Source organism: Crocodylus siamensis, chromosome 5 (genome assembly GCF_052110815.1).
Source record: "Crocodylus siamensis isolate JL-2025a chromosome 5, ASM5211081v1, whole genome shotgun sequence".
Taxonomy (NCBI): Eukaryota; Metazoa; Chordata; order Crocodylia; family Crocodylidae; genus Crocodylus; species Crocodylus siamensis.
Window position 1 is genome coordinate 165404347 of NC_143399.1, and position 22306 is coordinate 165426652.

At 42.0% G+C, this 22306-nt stretch overlaps 1 protein-coding gene across 9 annotated transcripts in view; it reads right to left on the reverse strand.

The window, feature by feature from the left end:
* The window catches only part of UMAD1 (UBAP1-MVB12-associated (UMA) domain containing 1), a 133088-nt gene that overhangs the window by 106260 nt on the left and 4522 nt on the right, over nt 1-22306 (reverse strand). For 4 of the 9 annotated variants that reach the window (XM_090046951.1, XM_090046950.1, XM_090046958.1 and 1 more), the window contains 3 exons: nt 21782-21965; nt 18809-19074; nt 10708-10837 (listed from right to left, as the gene is read on the reverse strand). In XM_090046951.1, the coding sequence (XP_089903077.1) occupies nt 10708-10789 (82 nt within the window). In that variant the 5' untranslated portion in view covers nt 10790-10837; nt 18809-19074; nt 21782-21965. Of the gene's footprint in view, nt 1-10707; nt 10838-12232; nt 18710-18808; nt 21456-21781; nt 21966-22306 lie in introns of those variants that run through there. The other 5 variants (XM_090046953.1, XM_090046957.1, XM_090046952.1 and 2 more) reach the window with 4 other exon arrangements.

Sequence of the window (22306 nt, forward strand, 5' to 3'; positions counted from 1 at the left end):
GTGTTTTTATAGTGTTGTTAAATATGCAAATTCATTTCTTTGTTCTATATAGATCTCACATAGGTCTCAATAGATCACTTAGGAAGAGATTACTAATGGACTACTGCCAATGTTTCAAACTTCATTATTTTTGCTAGTTTAAAGTGCTGATACACTGTTAAATGTGATGTTAGCCTCTGGAAAAAAATCATTACCATTAGATGGTATGTTTTAATCACTGTATACTGATAATTACTGCTATCCTGAACTTGACTGATTTTTACAGCAGCAGCAGAACACAAGGAAAATCACCACCTAGTGATACATGTGCAAACTGCACTTTGTTTTTGTGTTGGTTTTTTTTAAAAGTACCCAAGAGGATGATTTTGGCTTCATTACTGAATGAATGGGTAGCGATTGCCTCCTCCTGCGACTGGAAATAGATGACACAGAAGAGGGTTGTTTCTTTCTTGTCTGTCTCCTCCTTAGCAAACTCGCACTATAGAATTACACTATTAGCTCTGTTACAAATTTAATATGTGGGTACATTAGAAGGAGAAAGAAATTGCTTTTTAGATGTTGGTTAATTTTACATCAGATGATAATATCATCTACTGTCACTTTCCTTTTTAAAACCACATTTTGCACTGACAAATGCTCTGACAAATATTCTTCAGATAATCTATTAATCTAAGAGGTTTTAAGTTTTTCTTGGGGAACGCGAGAACATGTAGCAATTACATACGTGAACTACTTTGTGAGTACTGCTGCTTTATTGATGCAGAACGTGGTGAATAAGCTTGAGATGCCACTTCTCTCATCCAAAGTGGCAGACTGCCCAATGAGTTCACTATATTTTTGCTTTAACAACAACAATGCAGCATGCTAGAAGCTTGTTTATTAGCATTCCTTAGAGCCCCTTTAATGAAATGCTAATAGAAAATAAAAGAGGCACCTACATGATTCCACTGTATATATTAGCAAGTCCTAAAAAATAAACAGCAGCAACAGGCACTTGGAATGCTCTCTGCTTTCCTCTTCCAGGTATATACAAAATGGGACTTACACATTCAGTTTTACAAACATGGGCAGGTAATCCATTACATTGCAAACGGAGAACAATTCTGAGAGAGAACCAACATGTGGAACAGTCTTCCTCACAATATGCTGGTATGAGGAAAAATAATAATACAAAATATATTTCTAAGAATTTGTCAATGAAAAATGTATGCATTTTAAACAGGTATAGTGTACTTTTTTTCCTGAAAAATAAGGTCCAATCCTTAATGGCGATTTTAACCACATGCTACAGAATACTTACCCAAATTTATTTAATATAATCAACTATTTTTCATTTGCCTGCACTGTATTCAATGGCCCCAAATCAGTAAACACTGCAAAGTGTTTATTATGCTTTATCTACCAGGGATTATTACATAGCTTCACTAATTGTGATTTGTAGTGCACCCATTTCTTCCTCTGCTACACACATTACTCCAACATTTTATATACCCAAAAGTTGAAAGTTAAAGGTGTACAAAAATGTAGAACAATAACATGTAAACAAACTTATGACAGCAAAAAAGAAATGGACAAAAAAAAGAAAAATCAAAGTTTTAGGAATGAAAAAATGAATTATGCTACTTGTTTCCCTGTTTTAAAGAATCTGAGACAACTGAAGAGCTTTTATCACATTTTTGACACAATTTCAATTAGCAAAAATCTAAACACTCAATCTCTTCTGCATCTCACCACAAACAGTGCAGCAGTTGCATGTCAGAATACCAATGCTTCAAAAGAACTATGTAATATGGTTATACCAATACTGAATCTGACTCTCAGATATATTAAATGAGTCAACTAACATGTCCCAAACCACTTCAGAAAAAAGAAAAAAGCTCTCAACAGTAGATAAACATGAGGTAACAGGTTCCCCATGAAGGCCTCACTCCTCATGGGACGCCCTTGCCTGCTATGGGACAGGGAGATCCAGGTGATGGGGATCCCCTACCCTCCATAAATGCTGACCTCGTAAAGGAACACCTTGAGAAGCTGGATATCTTCAAGTCAGCTGGCCCTGACAATCTGCACCCCAGGGTACTCAAGGAGCTGGCGAGCGTCATAGCCCAGCCCCTGGCACGGATCTTTGAAAACTCCTGGTGCTCTGGCGTAGTGCCCTAAGACTGGAAGAAAGCCAATGTGGTGCCGACCTTCAAGAATGGGAGGAGAGTGGATCCGGCTAACTACAGGCCCATTAGCCTGACTTCTATCCTGGGGAAGATCTTAGAAAAGTTTCTTAAGGAGGCCATCCTTGAGGGACTGGCCCAGGCTAACATCCTAAGGGATAGCCAGTACGGGTTTGTTGTGGGTAGGTCTTGTTTGACCAATCTCATTTCCTTCTATGACCAGGTGACCTATCACCTGGACAAGGCAGAAGAGATTGATGTCATATATCTTGACTTCAAAAAAGCCTTTGATCTGGTATCCCATGATCACCTCTTGGCCAAACTGGCCAGTTGTGGCCTTGGCTTCACCACGATCCGCTGGCTGGGAAACTGGCTCCGTGGTCGGACCCAGAGGGTTGTAATTGATGGCAGTCACTCATCCTGGTGCCCTGTGACCAGTGGGGTCCCTCAAGGCTCTGTCCTTGGACCCATACTGTTCAACATCTTCATTAATGATGTGGACATTAGAGTCAGGAGTGGACTGGCCAGGTTCGCCGAGGACACCAAACTTTGGGGCAAAGCATCCACGCCAGAAGATAGGCGGGTGATCCAGGCTGACATGGACAAGCTCAGCAAATGGGCAGACGAGAACCTCATGGTGTTTAACACTGAAAAATGCAAGGTTCTCCACCTTGGGAGGAAAAACCTGCAGCTTCCTTATAGGCTCGGCAGTGCTACGTTGGATAGCACTACAGAAGAAAGAGACTTGGGGGTCATCATTGACCACAAGATGAACATGAGCCTGCAATGCGATGCTGTGGCTAGTAAAGCGACCAAAATGCTGGCTTGCATCCATAGATGCTTCTCGAGCAAATCCCGGGACGTCATTCTCCCCTTGTACTCGGCCTTGGTGAGGCCGCAGCTGGAGTACTGCGTCCAGTTTTGGGCTCCACAATTCAAAAAGGATGTGGAGAAGCTTGAGAGAGTTCAGAGGGGAGCCACGCGCATGATCAGAGGTCAGGAAAACAGATCTTATGATGACAGGCTGAGAGCCATGGGACTCTTTAGCCTGGAAAAGCGTAGGCTCAGGGGTGATCTGATGGCCACCTATAAGTTTATCAAGGGTGACCACCAGGACCTGGGGGAACGTTTGTTCACCAGAGCGCCCCAAGGGATGACGAGGTCGAACGGTCACAAACTCCTGCAAGACCGTTTCAGGCTGGACATAAGGAAGAATTTCTTTACTGTCCGAGCCCCCAAGGTCTGGAACAGTCTGCCAGTGGAGGTGGTTCAAGCACCTACATTGAACACCTTCAAGAGTAAACTGGATGCTTATCTTGCTGGGATCCTATGACCCCAGCTGACTTCCTGCCCTTTGGGCAGGGGGCTGGACTCGATGATCTCCCGAGGTCCCTTCCAGCCCTAATGTCTATGAAATCTATGAAATCTCGTAGTAATACAGTTTTTCTCTTCCAAAATCTGCAAACTTTAATGGCTGGACACATATTTGGATAATAAACAATATCCCAAGCTTTTCCTTGCATCTTGCTAAATTCAAGACCCTAAGAAGACGCTGCTGCACCCATGAGTTTCAGTTTAGTATGCACAGGCATGGGAAGGAAGACCGTAGTGCTATTTTGTTTCAGGATTTTAAGTTTCTCCCCGACCTCACTCACCATGGTCACAGCTAATGCCATGTTGGCACTGATTCCTCTCTGGAATCACCCACCTCTTTTCTGAGTACTATTTTTCACATTTTGTAAGAAATTCTTTATTTCTTACAACAGTTGAACTACTTCCAAAATAAGGGCTGCCCATTCAGTTCACTCAGTAACACACACACCTGTGGAAAAAACCCCCACTGCCTTAATCCACGATGCCGGCTAGAGTGGAATGTGGGTAGAAACAGCAGCAGCCGAAGAGACCTTTCAGAAAGGAAAAATGAACTGCTGTCTTCAGGAAGATGGTCAACTCAAGCATCCCTTCCCCTTTACAGCTGTTAGGAGAAAAGAAGAAGGAAAACAGGCAGCCAAGTGCAATAAGGCATTAGGAACCTTGCACATCAGCATTGTGAATAACATTTTTTCAGTTTCCAGTGTCATAGTTTGCGCAAAAATAGTGAGCAAACAGTTCTATTCTCTGACATACAAAGTAATTGCTCTTTGAATTCAACCCTCCCCCCCCGCAACACTCACACTGACTCCTTTACAGCGGATTTTTGCAAAGGAAGTATACCTGTGAGAAGGTAACTACTGAAAAAGTCCTCTTTGCCAAGCAGAGGTCTTTGTGACTACTGCTGTTATCTGGACAGAGAAACCTAGAAAAGTAGGGCTGGAAGGGACCTCCAGAAGTCATCTAGTTCAACTCTCTGCTCAAGACAACAGTATAACTAGGGGCACCTACCCCAGGTGCCAAGTTAGGAGGGGGCACCCAAATAGCCCTCCACCACCACAAAATCTGCACCCCAGAAACAAGAGCAGTGCCAAAGCTTACCCATGCTGGGAGCTTCAAAACAGTTCCCAAGTGCTGCTGCTTTAAGAGCAACAGCTAGGGTGGACAGAGCATGCACTGGCAGTAGGAGCTGCAGCCGCTAAGGCATAGCTACATCTCACCTCCTCTCTCACCATAACCATGTGACCCCCATAGCTTCGCCATGGTCTTGGAATACAGCCTCTCTCTTCCCCTGCGGGGTTTTCCCAGGGAACCAGCTCTGCTTATGTCACTGGCTCAAGGCACAATCATCCTTGACTAAGCCACCTGAATCAAGCTGGTGTCTAACTTGCTCTCAAAACTTCTAGGGATGGAAACTGTGTCTACTCCCTTCATCAATCACCAAAATTGACCACCTGAACCACAAAAGACAGGATAACCCCCTTTTGGTTAACGGGTAAAATATGTACCTTACTTCTAGGTGTCTCTTTTACTCTGCCACTACTTCAGTTCTCAAAGAGAGAGAGACCTCAAGAGCACACCAGTGTGAAAGCACACCAGCCCTTGCTCAAACAAAACACCCAACCAAAACTCGTACCCCCTTAAATCATTTTTTTTGCAAGAGTTTAGTTGGTCTAATAAAAGATATCACCTGTACCACGAGTTCTGATTCCTCATACCCCCTTCTTACACCTTTCTCCAGGCAGCAGAAATGACTTCCTTTTTTTTCCTGCTCTGACCCTGCCTGGTATGAAGTTTTTTCTGGGTTCCAGTCTACCTCCTGCCTGCAAACCACACCTTCCCCCTAGCTCAACTCTCTCTGCTGTCCCCCCTGGATTTTTAGCCACAGCAGGGGGCACTCCCTGAGTAGCTAATTGTTCACAATTCACTTCCATAAATAAGCTGTGTGCTCCCCTTTAAAGGGCCAGACTACCCCGTTATACTCATTCTTTTTTTAAAAGAAAATGAAAGCATACTTTATATCCTGTAAACCCCCTTCTGTTACAACTGTGTTGCAACTAGAGCTATTACAGTCATTTTTGCTGTAGCACAAGACAGATGAGTGAAGCCTATGAAAGAAACTAGTTAAGCAAAAATATAGTGTGATTTTCAATATTAAAAAATGAGGTTAGAGAGAATATTGAGGGCTAATGGTTAAAATTCTGTTCTCTTGGCTTCCAGACCTCAACTATGATTTATCCACAAATTAAAAGAAATCATTTTTCCATTATGATGATGCAAAGTTTTGTTTTTCCTGTTTCAGTTTAAAACATTTTAGCATATTTTTCTACGTTAAAATTTTAATTCACGTACTGAAATCGCAAATATTAGTGAAATTGTGTGATATATTGGGATTTTTCTCTACAGTAAATCTTTATAGGTTCACAGATTCATAGATTTTAGAGTCGGAAGGGACCACAATAGATTATTGTGTACGAACCCCTGCCCCTGGCAGAAAAGAGGACCGAGGTCATATGACCCCAGCCAGTTGTCTATCAAGCCTCCTCTTGAAGACCTCCAAGTTAGGTAATAGTACCACATCTCTTGGAAGCCCATTCCAGATTCTGGCTACCCTTACTATAAAAAATTTCTTCTTAATAGCTAACCTTAATCTGTTCTCCACTAGTTTGTACCCATTATTCCTAGTTACTCCTAGGGGTGCTCTGGTAAATAGCACATCTCTAATTCCCTGTTGTCCTCCCTTGATAAACTTATAGATGGTTACAAGGTCTCCCCTCAGACTTTTCTTGTGAAGGCTGAAGAGATCCAGATCCCTCAACCTCCACTCGTAGGGTCTTTCATGGAGGCCACTAATCACCTGAGTGGCCCTCCTCTGAACCCTCTCCAGATTCTCCATGACCCTCTTGAAGTCCGGTGCCCAAAACTGGACGCAGTACTCCAACTGTAGCCTGAACAATGCCGCACAGAGGGGGAGCGTCACCTCCCTCGATCTGTTGGCCATGCATCTGCTAATGCACAAGGTGCGATTGGCCTTGTTGATGGCTCCATTACACTGCCAGCTCATGTCCATCTTGGAGTCAACTATGACTTCAAGATCCCTCTCATCCACTGAGCTGCTGAGGTCATCCCCCAACCTATAGGTGTGCTGGGGATTCCTCCTCCTTAGGTGGAGTACCTTGCATTTATCTTTGTTGAATTGCATCCTATTTCATTCTGCCAACTGATCCAACCTGTCCAGATCGGCTTACATCTGTTCCCTGCCCTCTGGTGTCTTAACTCTGCCCCATAACTTGGTATCATCTGCAAACTCGGAGAGGGTGCTCTCCACACCCTCATCCAAATCGCTGATGAGGATATTAAATAACACCAGTCCAAGGACTGAACCCTGCGGGACGTCACTGCCCAGTCCAAGAACGACCCATTCACCACCACTCTCTGCATACAGTCTCCAAGCTAGCTGGCCACCCAACTGTGTGCACACCTGACTGTGTAAGCATCCACTCCACAGCCTGCTAGCTTCACTATGAGAATAGGATGTGAAACTGTCAAAGGCCTTCTTAAAATCCAGGTAGGTGACATCAGCCTCAGCTCCTTATGCAACCAAATCAAATCTTTTCCATAAGAGTCCTGGGAAAGGAGGTAGTAAGAAAAAACTGTTAAGATTCTCAGAAGCAAAAAGGTGAAGATTAAGGATCCAACACTTACTCTCTATCCCCTAGAGATTTTTTCCCCACAAACAGCCTTCATACAGAATGGCCAATTGCAGAAGATATAGCAATTCAACATGTGAAACCAAAAACCAGAAAATACATTTATATCACTAAGGTACCATCATAAAACCTCAAACAGGAACATAAATCTCTTAGCTGGAGAAATCAGTATATGGAGAATTACATTTATGTGGTTATTTTTAGAAATTCTCAGACAACGATACATTGGGATTAGCAGATTATCAGTCAGTTATTTACTTTTTAGACAAAAAAAAGGTAATAGGCAAGAAGAAAAATGCCATTGTTACATGGAATAGAGACCAAAGTTTCAAAGAGGCAAGAGCAACCAATGTAGGCACGTAAGATAAGGTCACTGGGTTGCAACCTAAAGATTACAGTACGAGACAGCACTGTACTTCTCTATGACTTCACATTAAAATACACTTTGTTTTGTTTTGTTTGGGGTGAGGGGTTGGTAAAAATATCCCCACACATTACAATAAATAATTCAGTCTTAGTACAGCTCGAGAGTAGAACCAGACCTGTCAGTAAGCCTACCACCCAAGTCTCTACCAACTGAAATAACTTTCGCAGCCAAGATAATTCAAATATACTTCCTAATTAGAGTTTGTGTTAAATATACTCTAAGAAGAAAATATGTTCTCCCATGGCAGACTACTGTAGGTGTGTTATCCTTTGGAGAAATTTAAAGTCCTTGATGTCAGTTTTCATCTCTGCTCTCGCGTGATCCCTTTTATCTCTAGGTTTAGCCAGATTAATGGACCTTATTAGTCAAAGAAAGATTTTTTTCAGGCAAGCACAGATAAAGTTTCCTGTACTTCATGCTGTGATCCACAGCTCTGTTACAATGGGATTCTCACATAGTCATCCAACTCCAGGATGAAAAGAAGGATCATCCTTATAATATGGACACCCACAAATGAAGTAAACACTGAAGATAAACCTTTTTCTGTCTATGCACACCAAAGATCCAACAAAGGATATCAAACCTGACAACCTCCTCAGCTAGAAAAAAATTAAAGCTTCAAGCTTAAAACTTTAAAACTTCAAGACTCTGCTCCAAGTTGTTGACTTGAAACACACAAATTCCTAATGGACGCCTGTATTCAGAGCCTTTCATGCCAGTATCATCACCACATGCCCCAATATGACCTGGAGGCAGCACCTAGCAGCAGCCGTCAGAGAAAGCTTGTCTAGCCTGTTGCAACATATACAAGCTGCCCAACACCAACAAAATTGGCAGCTTATAGTGGTGACTGCTGCACTGGACCTTGGCTACTGACACCTTTGTCTAGCACTTAGACACAGCACCTGGCAATCAACATTTGTGTCTGGGAACAGTAGATGAAGTCCCCTGTAGTCACACTTTTGAAATCTCTGAGTCTGAGGGGAGATGGTGGAAATGCCTTGACCTCAATTCTTTCAGGCTAGAAACAGGACAAAGGGCAGATTACAATGCTCTTATCTTGAGATGCATAACTTCTTTCATGGCCTTTCCAAGGGATTGCTGAGACAGGGAATAAGAACTCTTCTTGAATTTTTTGCACAGGTCCATAAGATTCTCCACTGTCAAATGTCTTCATATGATCAAGGCAGACAAGGTTCTCTGGGAAAATCCAGCATCTTTTATTAGATCAACTCAAATAGTTGGAAAAATTCTTCTTTACAAGCTTTCAGATACAATTACCCTTCATCAGGCAGAGGAAGTATCTGCAGATGGTCTGTGCTCTTTCTGGATGAAACAGTAAAGCATCTGCTCTGGCTGCTTTACTACTTCATCCAAGAAGAACGCAGACCATCCACAGGTGTTTCCTCTGCATGATGAAGGGTAATTGTACCTGAAAGCTTGCAAAGAAGATTTTTTCTAATTATGAATTGGTCTAATAAAAGATATTGGATTTACCCAAAGAACCTTGTCTACCTACGTCCTTAGACCAACATAGGTACAACCTACACCGTATTCATATGATCAACGGGTTTTTTTGCTTTCAAACTGAAAGAGTCGGGCACCTACTGGAAATATAAATCTAGCTATGGCTAGATGCAAGAACTGCCAATAGCTCTGAGGCCAGAAAAGACCAACCATGGATCTTGCATTAGTTTTAAGTATCTTGTGCAAAGAAGTATTTTCTGACATTTAAGCTACCTACTGTATTGAAGTGTGAAAGAGGTTGAAAATAGTGATCTTTAGGGAAGAGGTGAAATACACCCAATAGTTCTGGAAAACTATTCAAGAAACTAGCTTAATACAAAGGGCCAAAACAGCAGCAGTCTACTGAAGGCACCTCAAAAAAGGCATGAGACTCAATTCTAAATTACAGCTACCAAGATTTGTGTGTCATGTTAGGGTATTTTGGAGAATATTTCAGTCATTACACTGAGAGCGATCTCACTGTATAGATAATATTTCTAAGTAGTCCTCAAAACTTTTGATGAGATGAAAATAAGTGTCAATATGAACGGATTTCAGCCCTCAAAACTAACACACAAACCAAACACAGAGGAAGTAAGCTCAGTAAGAAGGTAACTGTTAAACTGAGTTTCACTTTTGTAATACTTGATATTTGAAACAAGATGCGTTAAAATAACTGGCAAGTATTTGGGACATCTATTGGAAAGGAGGACAAACAGTTGTTTGTGAAGCTGTTGCTACAGTGAATTCATTTAAATGTTTTCTTGTGCTACAAGAGTTGTTTAAAGTTCCAGTGGTAAGGCCCATTACACATATGGAAACATTTCTCAAAATTGGTAGAACCCACAAAAAATGAAAGAAGCTTCTTAAATGCTTCCACTGTCACTGAAATAGTGAGACTCAGTATTGTGGAGGGAGGACAGAAGGGGGGAAATCAGATTTATTTACAGCATAATAAAAGATCCCTGACAAATAAATCAACAAATCAAGACAATGGAAGCATAAAGATACTTACGAGAGATGATAATTGCCATAAATTAGAGGAATTAGTTGAACCATAAAAATAACATCTTTACTTTTTCACATACAATCCACTTATAAAACTGTGAAAAAATACTAAATACTTTCCCACTAAAAACAACGTTTAGCAAATCTTAGTAAAAATGGGCAAACTTATAAGAAACTTATTTTCACCTTTGTTGTGGGAAGAAAATAATAGTTCCATTTCTGAACACCACAAATTTAATTTCCCCCGTCTACTCAAGACAAGAGCCTTACTTTTTAACTTACTTGGTCTTTAAACATCCATGCTTCTCTCACTCGCAATGAATGAAATCAGTTTGTATTGTCCTACTTAAAAATCTAGAAAATGCATGCACATTTTCACTACATTTTTTAACATTTTTTCCTTATCCATCAAGAGCCAGTTTCTAGTTTCTTATTCAGTTTTACACATTTTTTTCTAAAAATTAAGTGACATGTTAAAGTTAAATATCTTATAAAGCAATATTACATTACAATTACTCACCCACAAAAACAAATCCATCTACTTCTCTTTCTGGTACAGAAACCTTTTTGGTGTCCTGGTTTTTTCTGAAAAAGCTCAACATATCCTCTTTTCTGTAGGCCTTTATCTAAAAGGAAAACTCCACGGGTAACTGCAAAGAAGAAAAACATTTTGGTAAGTTACCAACACAAATATCAACTCTGCAAGTATATCGTTAGATCTGAAGTTTTTGCCATATTAAACCCACAAATTTTGTTAGATAATTCACACAGCAGTTAAAGCCACAGAGAAGAATATAAAAACAACTATTTATCTTTAGTCATTCATAAGCTATAGAAAAACTGTCCATCTGGACTGAAAAATATAGTGCTTAGCGTTGACTTTTCTCTGGAAGTCTGAAGTAAAATCCAATCAACTGTTTTTGACATGCATTATTATATTGTTACACGCATTCTCACCATAGTTAACACTAGTTAAACTCAAAGTACAGGAGGTAGTCAGTCCTCAGTAGATACACCTGTCCCCCAGTTGGAAAGACTCAGCTGCAAGTTAACCAATGACCAAGTAAACAAAAGTGACTTGCCCCAATTAGTCCAACAGAACTCAGTAACTCATATGCATGCATTTGTACATCTAGACTCCCGAACTACAAATTCCAAAAACTTTTGGATCTTGCATAATTTGGTTTTCAATCTGAATTCCTAGAGATTAGCACAAATATCTTGATGTATTACTTTCCAAAAATTAAACAAGTAACTCACATAGTAATATGTTTAGTTGTGGTTTAACAGCAGCTGACCAATGATTCTCAGTTAAATCACAGAATATTTTACAATGATAATGACCAAATAGATTTTGCGTAGTTGTTAACTTATTATAAGACTCTTATGACAAATCAAGTAAAAATGAAGTATATATATTTAATGTATATAAAATATTTTATATTTTAAAAGGAAGTTCAGATTACCAGTTGCATGATGTTCAAGCAACCATTCAAGATTGTTAACATGTGGAGTCAGCATCTGAGCAATTCTGAAGGCTTAAGAGCAGTTAGGTCTTATAAAAATGGAATGATAGCCAGGTTTTTTATCAAAACTTTATTCATTATAACAGTTCATTCTAATGTAAGACATGGAGATTTAATATGCTACAAAAATATCAAAAAAACATTTAATATATAATGCACAGAGCTAAAGGTTCCTGTGTAAAAACAAATCTCACTTTTCAACGTTTTAAAAGAAAACCAAGAATAATGCACATTTCAGTTGAACAAGTTCACAAGATCACCCTATTTATCTTCCCAATTTAACTAATTCTGAGCAACAGCTTGGCTTATTTTGGTTTACAGAAAAAATGAGCCTTTCTGCTACGTAAATGACAAGTGCAAGGTGCTGCACCTGGGGAGGAAGAACCAGCACCATACCTACAGGCTGGGGAACTCCCTTCTCATCAGTACAGAAGCAGAAAACGATCTTGGAGTCATCATTGTGGCCAAAATGAACATGGGCTGACAGTGTGGGGACAAGGTCAGGAAGGCCAACCATACCTTGTCATGCATCCACAGATGCGTCTCGAGCAGGTCCAAGGAGGTGATCCTCCCCCTCTATGCGGCACTGGTCAGGCTGCAGCTGGAGTATTGCGTCCAGTTCTGGGCGCCGCACTTCAGGAGGGATGTGGACAACATGGAGAGGGTCCAGAGGAGTGCCACTCGCATGATCGGGGGCAGCAGGGCAGGCCCTACAAGGAGAGGCTACGGGACCTGAACTTGTTCAGCCTCCACAAGAGAAGGCTGAGGGAGGATCTAGTGGCCATTTACAAACTAGTTAGAGGGGACCAGCAGGCCCTGGGGGAGTCCCTGTTCCCCTGAGCGCTACCAGGAGTGACTAGAAATAACAGTCACAAGCTGGTAGAGGGTAAATTCAGATTAGACATCAGGAGGTGCTACTTCACGGTCAGGGTGACTAGGGTCTGGAACCAACTTCCAAGCGAAGTGGTGCTGGCTCCTACCCTGGGGATCTTTAAGAGGAAGCTGGATGAAAACCTTGCTGGGCTCGTTTGACACCAGTCATAGCAGGGGGTCGGACTTGATGATCTGCTCAGGTCTCTTCCAACCCTATCAACTATGAAACTATGAAATGTTTGTGTTTTAAAATGTTCTCTCCCATCTACTGTGAAAAGAAGTGTTGATGCAATTTAGTTTCCTTGGTTTGATGACTTCATTTCATTTTCACCAAGTACCACCTAATAAAAATACATATGTATATAGATATATAACATCAATTCAAATACTATCTGCATGACAGATAAGCAGATGCACTTATGGCACAAATTTGGAAATCAAGTGATATGCAAATTTCTTACACTGAGAGGCAAGAATCCAATAAAAATGTAAATTTCTTCCTGCTAACAAGTGGGATCCCAGTAAAAGTTTTTATTCGCCCACCACACAGAATAAGCAACAAATTTAGTGCACTCTCAGTACCAGAGCACCATGCACTAGAAAGTGAGAAATGGCCAGCTTTACAAAATTAAAGTGCCCACAGCTGTGAATCACCACTTTCAGTATAGCTGTAAGAACACACAACATTACTTTTAATAGTCAACTAAACACCTGCTTTGATACTTTTTTTTTTAACTTTAAGGCAAGAAATGTATTCTAACTGTTCATAAGCAACTTAAACATCTCCACTGATAGCCACATACATAATTAGGGACCTAGCAACATTGCAATTTTGTGAAATCCAGCATTAACCACAACAGTTGGCAATGCCAACAAAATCCACAGGGGAAACCACCCCCCCCTTGCACAAACTGCGGTTTGTTCCCTGGAGGCACGCAGAGATCACAGACACACAGACATCAGTTGGCACTTAAGGGTTTATTTGCTTGCAAGCAAGGTCAGAGCGGAGACGTGCTCAAATCAGCTCCCGACGACTGACTGCGTTTGCAAGCGGCTTTTATGCTTCTCAAATCTCCTTAACACGTGCACAGATACAGAAGTTCTTGCATCTTACTCCCACATTATATGAACATACATGTAATTACACCATTACATACATTGTATGTATAGTATAATTAGTTATTTGAGTGGGGGGGGCAGAGAGGTAAATATGTAACAGCTAATTAAGCATGCTCAGTACTACAAGAGTTCACTCCTTTAGGCTATGCAGTTAAATTCCAGTTTGAACTGGTTTCTGTAATCAGCATGTGAAAGTGTGAGGAGGAGAGAGATAGTCTCAGGCAGCGGCTTCTCTTATCAAGGACAAGATTGCAGCTGTGCAATTCTAACACCCCCAAACTTACAGAAAATAAAATGTGGGCTCCCTAGGAGCTGGCAGTCCATCAGATCATGGAAGAGGGGAGGGGACTGCCTGCTCAAAGGACTGCCAGCAAGATAGCTGCCACCCCACCACCAATTGGCTGCAGGAGCTGCTTGCTATGTAGCCCCGCCCCATGCCATCAATCAGAGGTGGTGTGGGGCCATATAACAGGCAGCCCTTCCAGCCAATCAGTGGTGAGGAGTGAAGCCACCAGGGCTCCTTGTCCAATCAGAGGCACCTGGGGGGAAGGCAGGGCTGTCATGCTCCACCCACAAAATAGTTGCCTGGGTCCCAAGTTCTATACACAAAATCGGGGCAGGGCAGCAGTAGCTGCAGCTGCCACTGCTGCCTTGAATTCAGTAAGTCCCTATACATAATTATTAAAGAAAGTATAAAGAAGAGAAAGTGAGGACCCCAAAGCTTGCATGGACACAGTCAGGTTATTTGTGAGTTTGCTGAGAATATTTTCACTACCTGGTTTTTCGCTTTCTACCTGATCAACTGTATTGAGTGGAAAGTAGAGCATTCACCAGTTTCTTCCTTGTATTGCTACATAACATTAATGTGCACTCCTGAAAAGCTACCACATTGTTTCACCCAGGAGGTGCCTTCATTTCTGGGATGGTTGAAGTGATTATCTAGTAACTTATACTAGTACTTCAGTGTGATGGAATCTGAAAGCATTAGATACTAGCACAGGTACGTATATTTTTAGTAAACCAAAATATGTAAAATTTAAATCTAAAGAAATGCAGAATCTGTATTTGAGTGTCCTAAGTTGAAAAAAAAGCTATTTATTGTAAACATGAAAACCAAATTTGAATAAAAAAATTAAAATCAAACTTTCTTCAGTTGCCAAATTTTTGGAAATCAAAGAATAAACCATGATTTAAATCTCTGGTCAGGATGCATCAATTTCATCACTGTTTTCTACAAAAAGTGCATTCTTGTTATTTGCTATCCTCTATTCATATAATTTCTTGAAATTTTGCACTTTTAGAGAAAGGTAATGGCTTGACTGTATGTACACAAACTTGTAGAGAAACAATAGGGCTGATGCGTATGTAATCAGATTTGTTATTTTTTGTGTTCAGTGAATGGAGTACAGTTATAAATAAATAGGTGCAGGTAGTACCCAGGTAAGTGACAGGGGCCAGGGCAGGCTTAGGAACAAGCGGGCGGCACATGCACCTACAGAAGGCCTCAAATGCCTCTACACAAATGCTCAAAGCATGGGGAATAAGCAGGAGGAACTCACCCTCCTGCCAGGTAGCAAAAATCCAGACCTAGTGGGGCTCACAGAGACCTGGTGGGATTCTACCCACGACTGGGCAGTAGACATCGACGGCTACAGGCTATGCAAGTGAGATAGAGTGCTACATACACACCTTTTTTTTCTCTACTCTATGTCAAAGAGCAATACACATTCTCAATGATCAGGATGGGGTTAAAGGAAGGAAACCTGAGGCACTCTGGGGTAACAATGCAAGGGGGTCGTGGGGAAAGGGGCTTGATAGTGGACTTCTACTACAGACTGCCTCACCAGGGGGGACCAGCTGGACCAGGAATTCTCAGGTTGGCTCATGGAGGCTGTAAAGTCAAGGGAAGTGGTTGTCATGGGTGACCTAAACTACCCAGACATCTGCTGGGAGGAGCAGTCAGCCAGGTCTGACTGCTCACGTAGGTTCCTAGCCAGGATACAGGCCCTCCACCTAACCCAGGAGGTGCGTAGTCCCACCAAGGGAAATGCCTTGCTGGACTTCATCCTTGCCACAGGCAATGACCTGGTGAGGGGTCTGCAGGTACTCGACCACCTGGGTGACAGTTATCATTGTCTGCTGGAATTTAGTATCCAGCGCAGGGAGGTGAAAGCAAACAGTAAGGCAAAAGTCCTCGACTTCAGGAGGGCCTACTTCAATGAACTAAGATTAGTAAGAGGGCATTGGAGTCTCAGAGCTTCAGTGACATGGGAGTCCAAGATGGGTGGTTGTTCCTCAAGGAGATGATCCTCTGAGCTCAAAAGGAGTCAGTTCCAATGTGCACCAAGGGGGACAGGAGTGCTAAAAAAACCCCATGGCTTAGCAAAGGCATACAGGAATGCCTGAGGGGAAAAAAAAGGAGGTGTACAAACAGTGGAAGCAAGGGGCTGTCACCAAAGAGGATTACACCTCCATTGTTCATGATTGCAGGGAGGCTGTTAGGAAGGTCAAGGCAGAGATGGAGCTAGGACTAGTGACCAGGATTAGGGATAACAAAAAGTCCTTTTTCAAATGCATAGGGAGTAAAAAGAAGGCACTGGGTAACGTGGGGCCTCTACAGGAGAGGCTTGGCAATCTAGTGATTGCAGCAAACAAAAAAGCTGGCCTCTTTATTGAATTCTTTGCCTCCATATTCCTAAACAGGGACTGTGACATTTCCCCCCCTACAATTATGGATGGACCCAGGGGAGAAACCACTATGCCCAAGGGTCAGGGATGACCTAGTTAGGAAACTTTTGGAGGGGCTGGATGAATCAGTAGGTCCAGATGCTCTTCACCTGAGGGTGCTGAGGGACTTGGTGGGGGTCATAGCGGGGCCCCTGACACGGCTGTATGAGTGCTCGTGGGGCTCTGGCCAGGTACCAGAGGATTGGAAAAGGGTCAAAGTTGTCCCCAGTTACAAGGAGAGAAAGGAGGACCCTGGCAATTATAGGCCAGTCCTTGGGCGACCTTTGAAAAAATTATCAAGGAGCACATCTGCAAGAGCCCAGCAGGGGAGGTAGTGCACAGTGGCAACCAACATGGGTTCACAGAGGGCAGATCCTGCCTGTTTAACTTGGTTTCCTTTCATGATCAGATCACAAAGTCCTTGGACGAGGGCGTAAAAGTGGATGTTGTCTTCCTGGACTTTAAGGCGGCCTGTGATACTGCATCCCACAACGTTCTCCTAAAAATACACGTGACTTCGACATTGATGCCTACATAGTCAGGTGGGTGGCAAATTGGCTAGATGGTTGCACCTAGAGAGTGGTGGTGGACAGGTTGTTTTCAACCTGGAGGGATGTGGGCAGTGGAGTCCCCCAGGGCTTGGTCCTGGGGCCTGTACTGTTCAACTCCTTTATCAGCTATCTGGATGTGGGTGTGGAAAACACGCTGTCCAAATTTGCTGATGACAGCAAGTTGTGGGGCAAGGAGGCAGCAACACACCTATAAGCTGGGAAACACCCTTCTTGTCAACACAGTGGCAGAAAGGGATCTTGGAGTCATTGCTGACTCCAGGATGAACATGAGCCACCAATGTGAGGAAGCAGTCAGTAAGGCTAACCGTACCTTGTTGTGCAGCTACAGATGCATTACAAGCAGGTCCAGGGCAGTGATTCTTCCCATCTGTATGGAGTTGGTCAGGCCACAGCTGGAGTACTGTGTCCAGTTCTGAGTGCAGCACTTTAAAAGGGATGTGGCTAGCATTGAGAGGGTCCAGAGGAGGACCACTTGCATGGTCAACGGGCAGCAGGTTAGGCCCTATGAAGAGAGGCTAAAGGGCCTGAATCTATTCAGTCGCCACAAGTGAAGGCTGAGAGGGGATCTGGTGATCGTTTACAAACTCACTGGGGGGACCAGCAGGAGTTGTGGGAGGCTCTGTTCCTCCAGACACCACCAGGTATTACGAGGAATAACGGCCACAAATTGTTGAGAGAGAAGGTTCAGGCTGGACATCAGGACAGATTACTTTACAGTTAGGGCTGCCAGGCTCTGCAATGGCCTCCCAAGAGAGGTGGTGCTCTGTTCTACCTTGGGGGTCTTCAAGAGGAGGCTGAACAGATATTTGGCTGGCGTGTTATGATCCTGGCACTTGTTCCTGCCTGGGGCAGGGGGTCAGACCTGGTGATCAGTTTAGGTCCGTTCCGACCCTAAGCACTATGAAACTATGAGGCAGAGTTACGTTTAGTATGCAATTAACCAGAGCACACTGTTACAAAAGCAGAGAGCAGGGCTGAAAAAAGTGGAGGGAGCAGCGGGGAGCACTTAAATTGTTCATGTACTTAACAGACATGCAGATAAGCAGAGTTTGGTACAGTGTAAGCAAGAAGCAACAAATTGGAACAGGAAGCTTACTGGGTATGCATACAAGTGGAGTATAATCCACTGCTTTAGATTAAGTTAGGTTGGAGTCATTCTTTTCAAAAGGAAGTATGAAGGCCAAGAGAGTAAAAATGCGCTGGGAGCCCACTGCCACTTAAGTGTTTGAAGGAAAGCCTAGTTTAATTATTTTATGACTCCTGTCATATTTTTAGTAATAATAGAAAGTGTTTTGGTCTCAATGATTTATTGACCATTAAATGCTGATTATTCACCACAGCATCATGTAACAGGCTATTTGTATGTTATAGAATTGCCAAAGGCCACTATAAATCAGATAAGAAAAAAAATACATAAAAATGTAGCCTTTAGCTGTGTGGAGTACTATGAATAGTATATGGTAAAAAAAATCTTAGGAGTCGAAGGCATATGTCAATACATAAATAATTAATTTCAGGGATATTTCAGTGGTATTGGCCAGATTCTGCGCTCATTTTAACTGATGCAAGATGGAAGTAATTCTTTTAGTGTCAAGAAGAGTTATATTAGTTTGCATGAGAAAGTAACCAGATCTATTGATCTAACAGGTCTAAATCAAGAACACTATTCTCCTGGATCTTGTTTTATTTCTCTGCCTTGTATATTCTATGAAGAGAAGTAGGATAAAGAAAAAAAAAATCACATTAGAAAAATATTAACATTTTCATTTCCATGAATATCAACAAAATAGAAAGTTATTTTTACCTCCTATATTACACACCAGGAACCCCTACACAACGGCCAATGTGGAGGCCAGCAGCTAATTTCTTTCCTGCCCCCAAGGAATTACAATTAATGTTGTCATTTCTGTAGCTCAAGTGGTAGAAGTCTTGCTACTGTTCTGAGGGTTCAGGTTTCCTGCTCTGCTAACAATGATGATTATGATGTCGGTGATGATGATGATGCATGAAGGGATTATTCCAGAGCACCTTAATGTTTGTTCTTATTCCTTTTCTTCCTTTTAAAGATAACTAGAAAATTACATACCAGAAAGATGTTAAAAACAATTAGGCTGCAGTCAAGCACTTGAAAGTTACAAAATACCAAATTGATGATAGCCATGAAAACCCTAATTCCCCTCCACTTCAGGCAAAGGCAGTTAACAAATATCATCTCACCTGCCCACACACATTCACTGCCCTAATGCTTCTGGGAACTTAAATTGTCCACTTCTCCTTCAAGATGCTTTCATTTAAAAACTAAGAACTCTTACTGTACCTTGATCCATTACCACTTCGGTACAAAGTGGAACATGTGCACAGCTTTTTAAAAAGAAAAATGTTACTAAAAACATTCCCTAAAAGAGTCTCATAAACATTCCTTGAAGGACTCTCCACTGATATTACAGTAAGTTTTCACCTACCCAGCAATCTACCCTAAGGGTTGGAAAGAGTGAGAGAGAGTAAAAGTCACTTAGAAGTCTCACATAAGATTACCATTTTTTTATCCGATACACTCGAAAATGCTCTTAGGCAATACCTACTTTCATAGATAGAAAACATGACACACGGTAAAGAAATAAGAAAGTCACAGACAGCAGGCTTGTTACTGTCTGCTATTTAGACTAAACACAATTATTGAACTCAAGCCAAACATGACCCTACTACAAAAACCAACACAAAAACAAGCACATAAAACAATTTTGAAATGAGTTTCAGATGTGCTTTGCTGAATTGAAGTGACAGCATTTTACTCTCCAAGCTAACTTGGTTTAAAAGCTCCATACACAGGGAAGAAGAAAACCTCTCAAATCTCTCTCTCTCTCTCTCGAAAAACATATTCCTGGATACCTGACACATGGAAGGTATTGAATGTTAGCTGATTTTTTAAATGAAATCTTCATATTTTCCCAAGCAGGAAGCAACTGTGACGACCTGAAACCTGAGATCCTGTTCCTGCCTTCGTTTCAAGGTAATTTGCATCATCACAGATCCTCACAGGAGGCGAGAGGCTCCACATCAGCTACAAACTGACTGCCCAAAGGAGTTTTCCATCTATTGACTCCTCTGTGAAATCTTATGAAATACAAACTTTCATTTCTACCCAGGAGAACTTTTACAATCTTTTCTCTAATGCCTGATGAAGGGTGTTTGTGCCTGAAAGCTTGCAACTAAAGACTTTTTTGGCAAACATCTTGTTGGTCTAATAAAAGATATCATCTCTACTGTGAGTCCTAATTCATAGTTGGTAGGGTTGAAAGGGACCTGAGCAGCTCATCAAGTCCAACGCCCCGCCATGGGCAGGAAAGGATGGCTGGGGTCAACCGACCCCGGCAAGGTGTCTGTCTATCTAGCCTCCTGTTAAAGACCCCCAGGGTAGGAGCCAGCACCACTTCCCTTGGAAGTTGGTTCCAGATCCTAGCCGCCCTGACTGTGAAGTAGTGATAATTGCCTACTTCTCTTTAAACGTTAATATACTAAAGCCACCAAGACACTACATAAGTAGCCCAAATGAATTCAAGTAGATTATTTACATGCTTAAACATAAAATATTGCACCTAAGTGTTTGCAGAATCAAACCTAGCTTTTCACTGATGTATAGCATTATCCAACAACAAGTAGAGTACATTTTCAATAGGTGAAATCTAAGACCGCCCAGTTTGTGTGGTGTTTTAACTTCAGACTGGGGAGAGCTGAAAACCCTTTAACCACGGGTTTCTTCTGATCTGGTCAGTTAGCCCAAAGCAGCTAAAAACACCTACCACAAGTCTGCTGCTAAATGCCATTAAATGAAGCTATCAAAATCTATAAAAACAGATTCACTATAAATGCTATAATTCAGTCTTTTCCCTGATAAAAGTCAACTTACTCGAGTAAGTTTAACAACTAGCTTAAGCATAGTTTGTGTCATTAGTAAAAACATGTCAGAATAATATCCTGTTCTTTGTACTTCTGAAGGTGTGGTAAAACTATCCAGACCTCAGACCTCATGAAAAAGACAGCATCAGGTATTACAGGACACTGACACTTGCCTGAAGCAAAGGCTCATTACAGTCCCTTCCAGATGGAGTCAGCTTAATTTCCAAACAAATTCTGACACTGGAAATGGTTCATGAAGGTAAAGCCTCTTGATTTTACAACATGCACACAATAAACAGACACAGTAAATAACAAATTCCAGAAGATTCCCTTCTTTTCAGAGGCCTGACTATTGAAACTTCAAATTAACCCCTTTCCTACCACTTCAGATATAAGCATGTAATAAAAACACTGCACGTTTTCCAAAGAATATTTTAGTACTATTCACAGTGATTCAAATCACTGTCCCAAACTGACTCAGCTGAATCTGATTTGGAGATTTGGCCACCACTGAATGGGTTGAATCTCCAAATTAAACAGGTCCCATCCCTGCCTGCTCTTCCAGCCATGTCAATGACTGTCCTGCCATGCTCCAGCATCCCAGCTCTTTAAAAAAAAGCCCTGCACTCACCAGCTCCTGCCAGGTGAGGGGCAATTCCTGCTGCCCCCCACTGCGTGGGGGGTTCTGCTATGAGCCCCCAGCAGCCAGTGAGCACAGGGCTTTTTTTGTTTGTTTTTTAAGAGCTGGGAACTGGGGCCGTGTGTGGCAGCCATTGATGAGGCTGGGAGAGCGGGCAAAGGTTGGGGGGGGAGCAGGCAGGGGATGGGGCCTGGAGGGGGTCTCCCCATGATTCCTCCCCCCCCCCCGCCTGTTACTTACCAGCATGGAGTCTGGATCCAACTCTCTGCGGCTGTGAGTGGGGACTGCTCAAGTCTCCAAAGCTCTCCAAATCTTTTCTGAATCAATTCAGAGAGCTTAGAATAGATTTGGACCTTTTTACTGGTCTCCTGATTCGGGTCAAATCTCTTCCAAATTGAATCAGCACCCAAAGCTTCGCACAGCCCTAGCAAGCAAAACACACCAACAGGACCAAAAGCTAGCAATTCCTACTAGCTCAGACAGACCGTAGACAGAAAATAAAAATACATTTCATTAATTTAAAATTATCCCCCCTCTATCAAGACAAGTGATCAAGATCCATAAGTCAACATATTACTATGAGTAATAAAGCAAGACATTAACTCTGGCAAGCCTAGGACAGCAAAATTATGCAGTTACATTAGTCACACTTAAAGTTGGTATTGACTAAGCAAACTGTGTCTAACTACAATACATATCATTTTTCTTTTTAACCTGACAAATAAAGTTTTGTTTCTTTTTAATAAAGAAATATATAATGTTAAT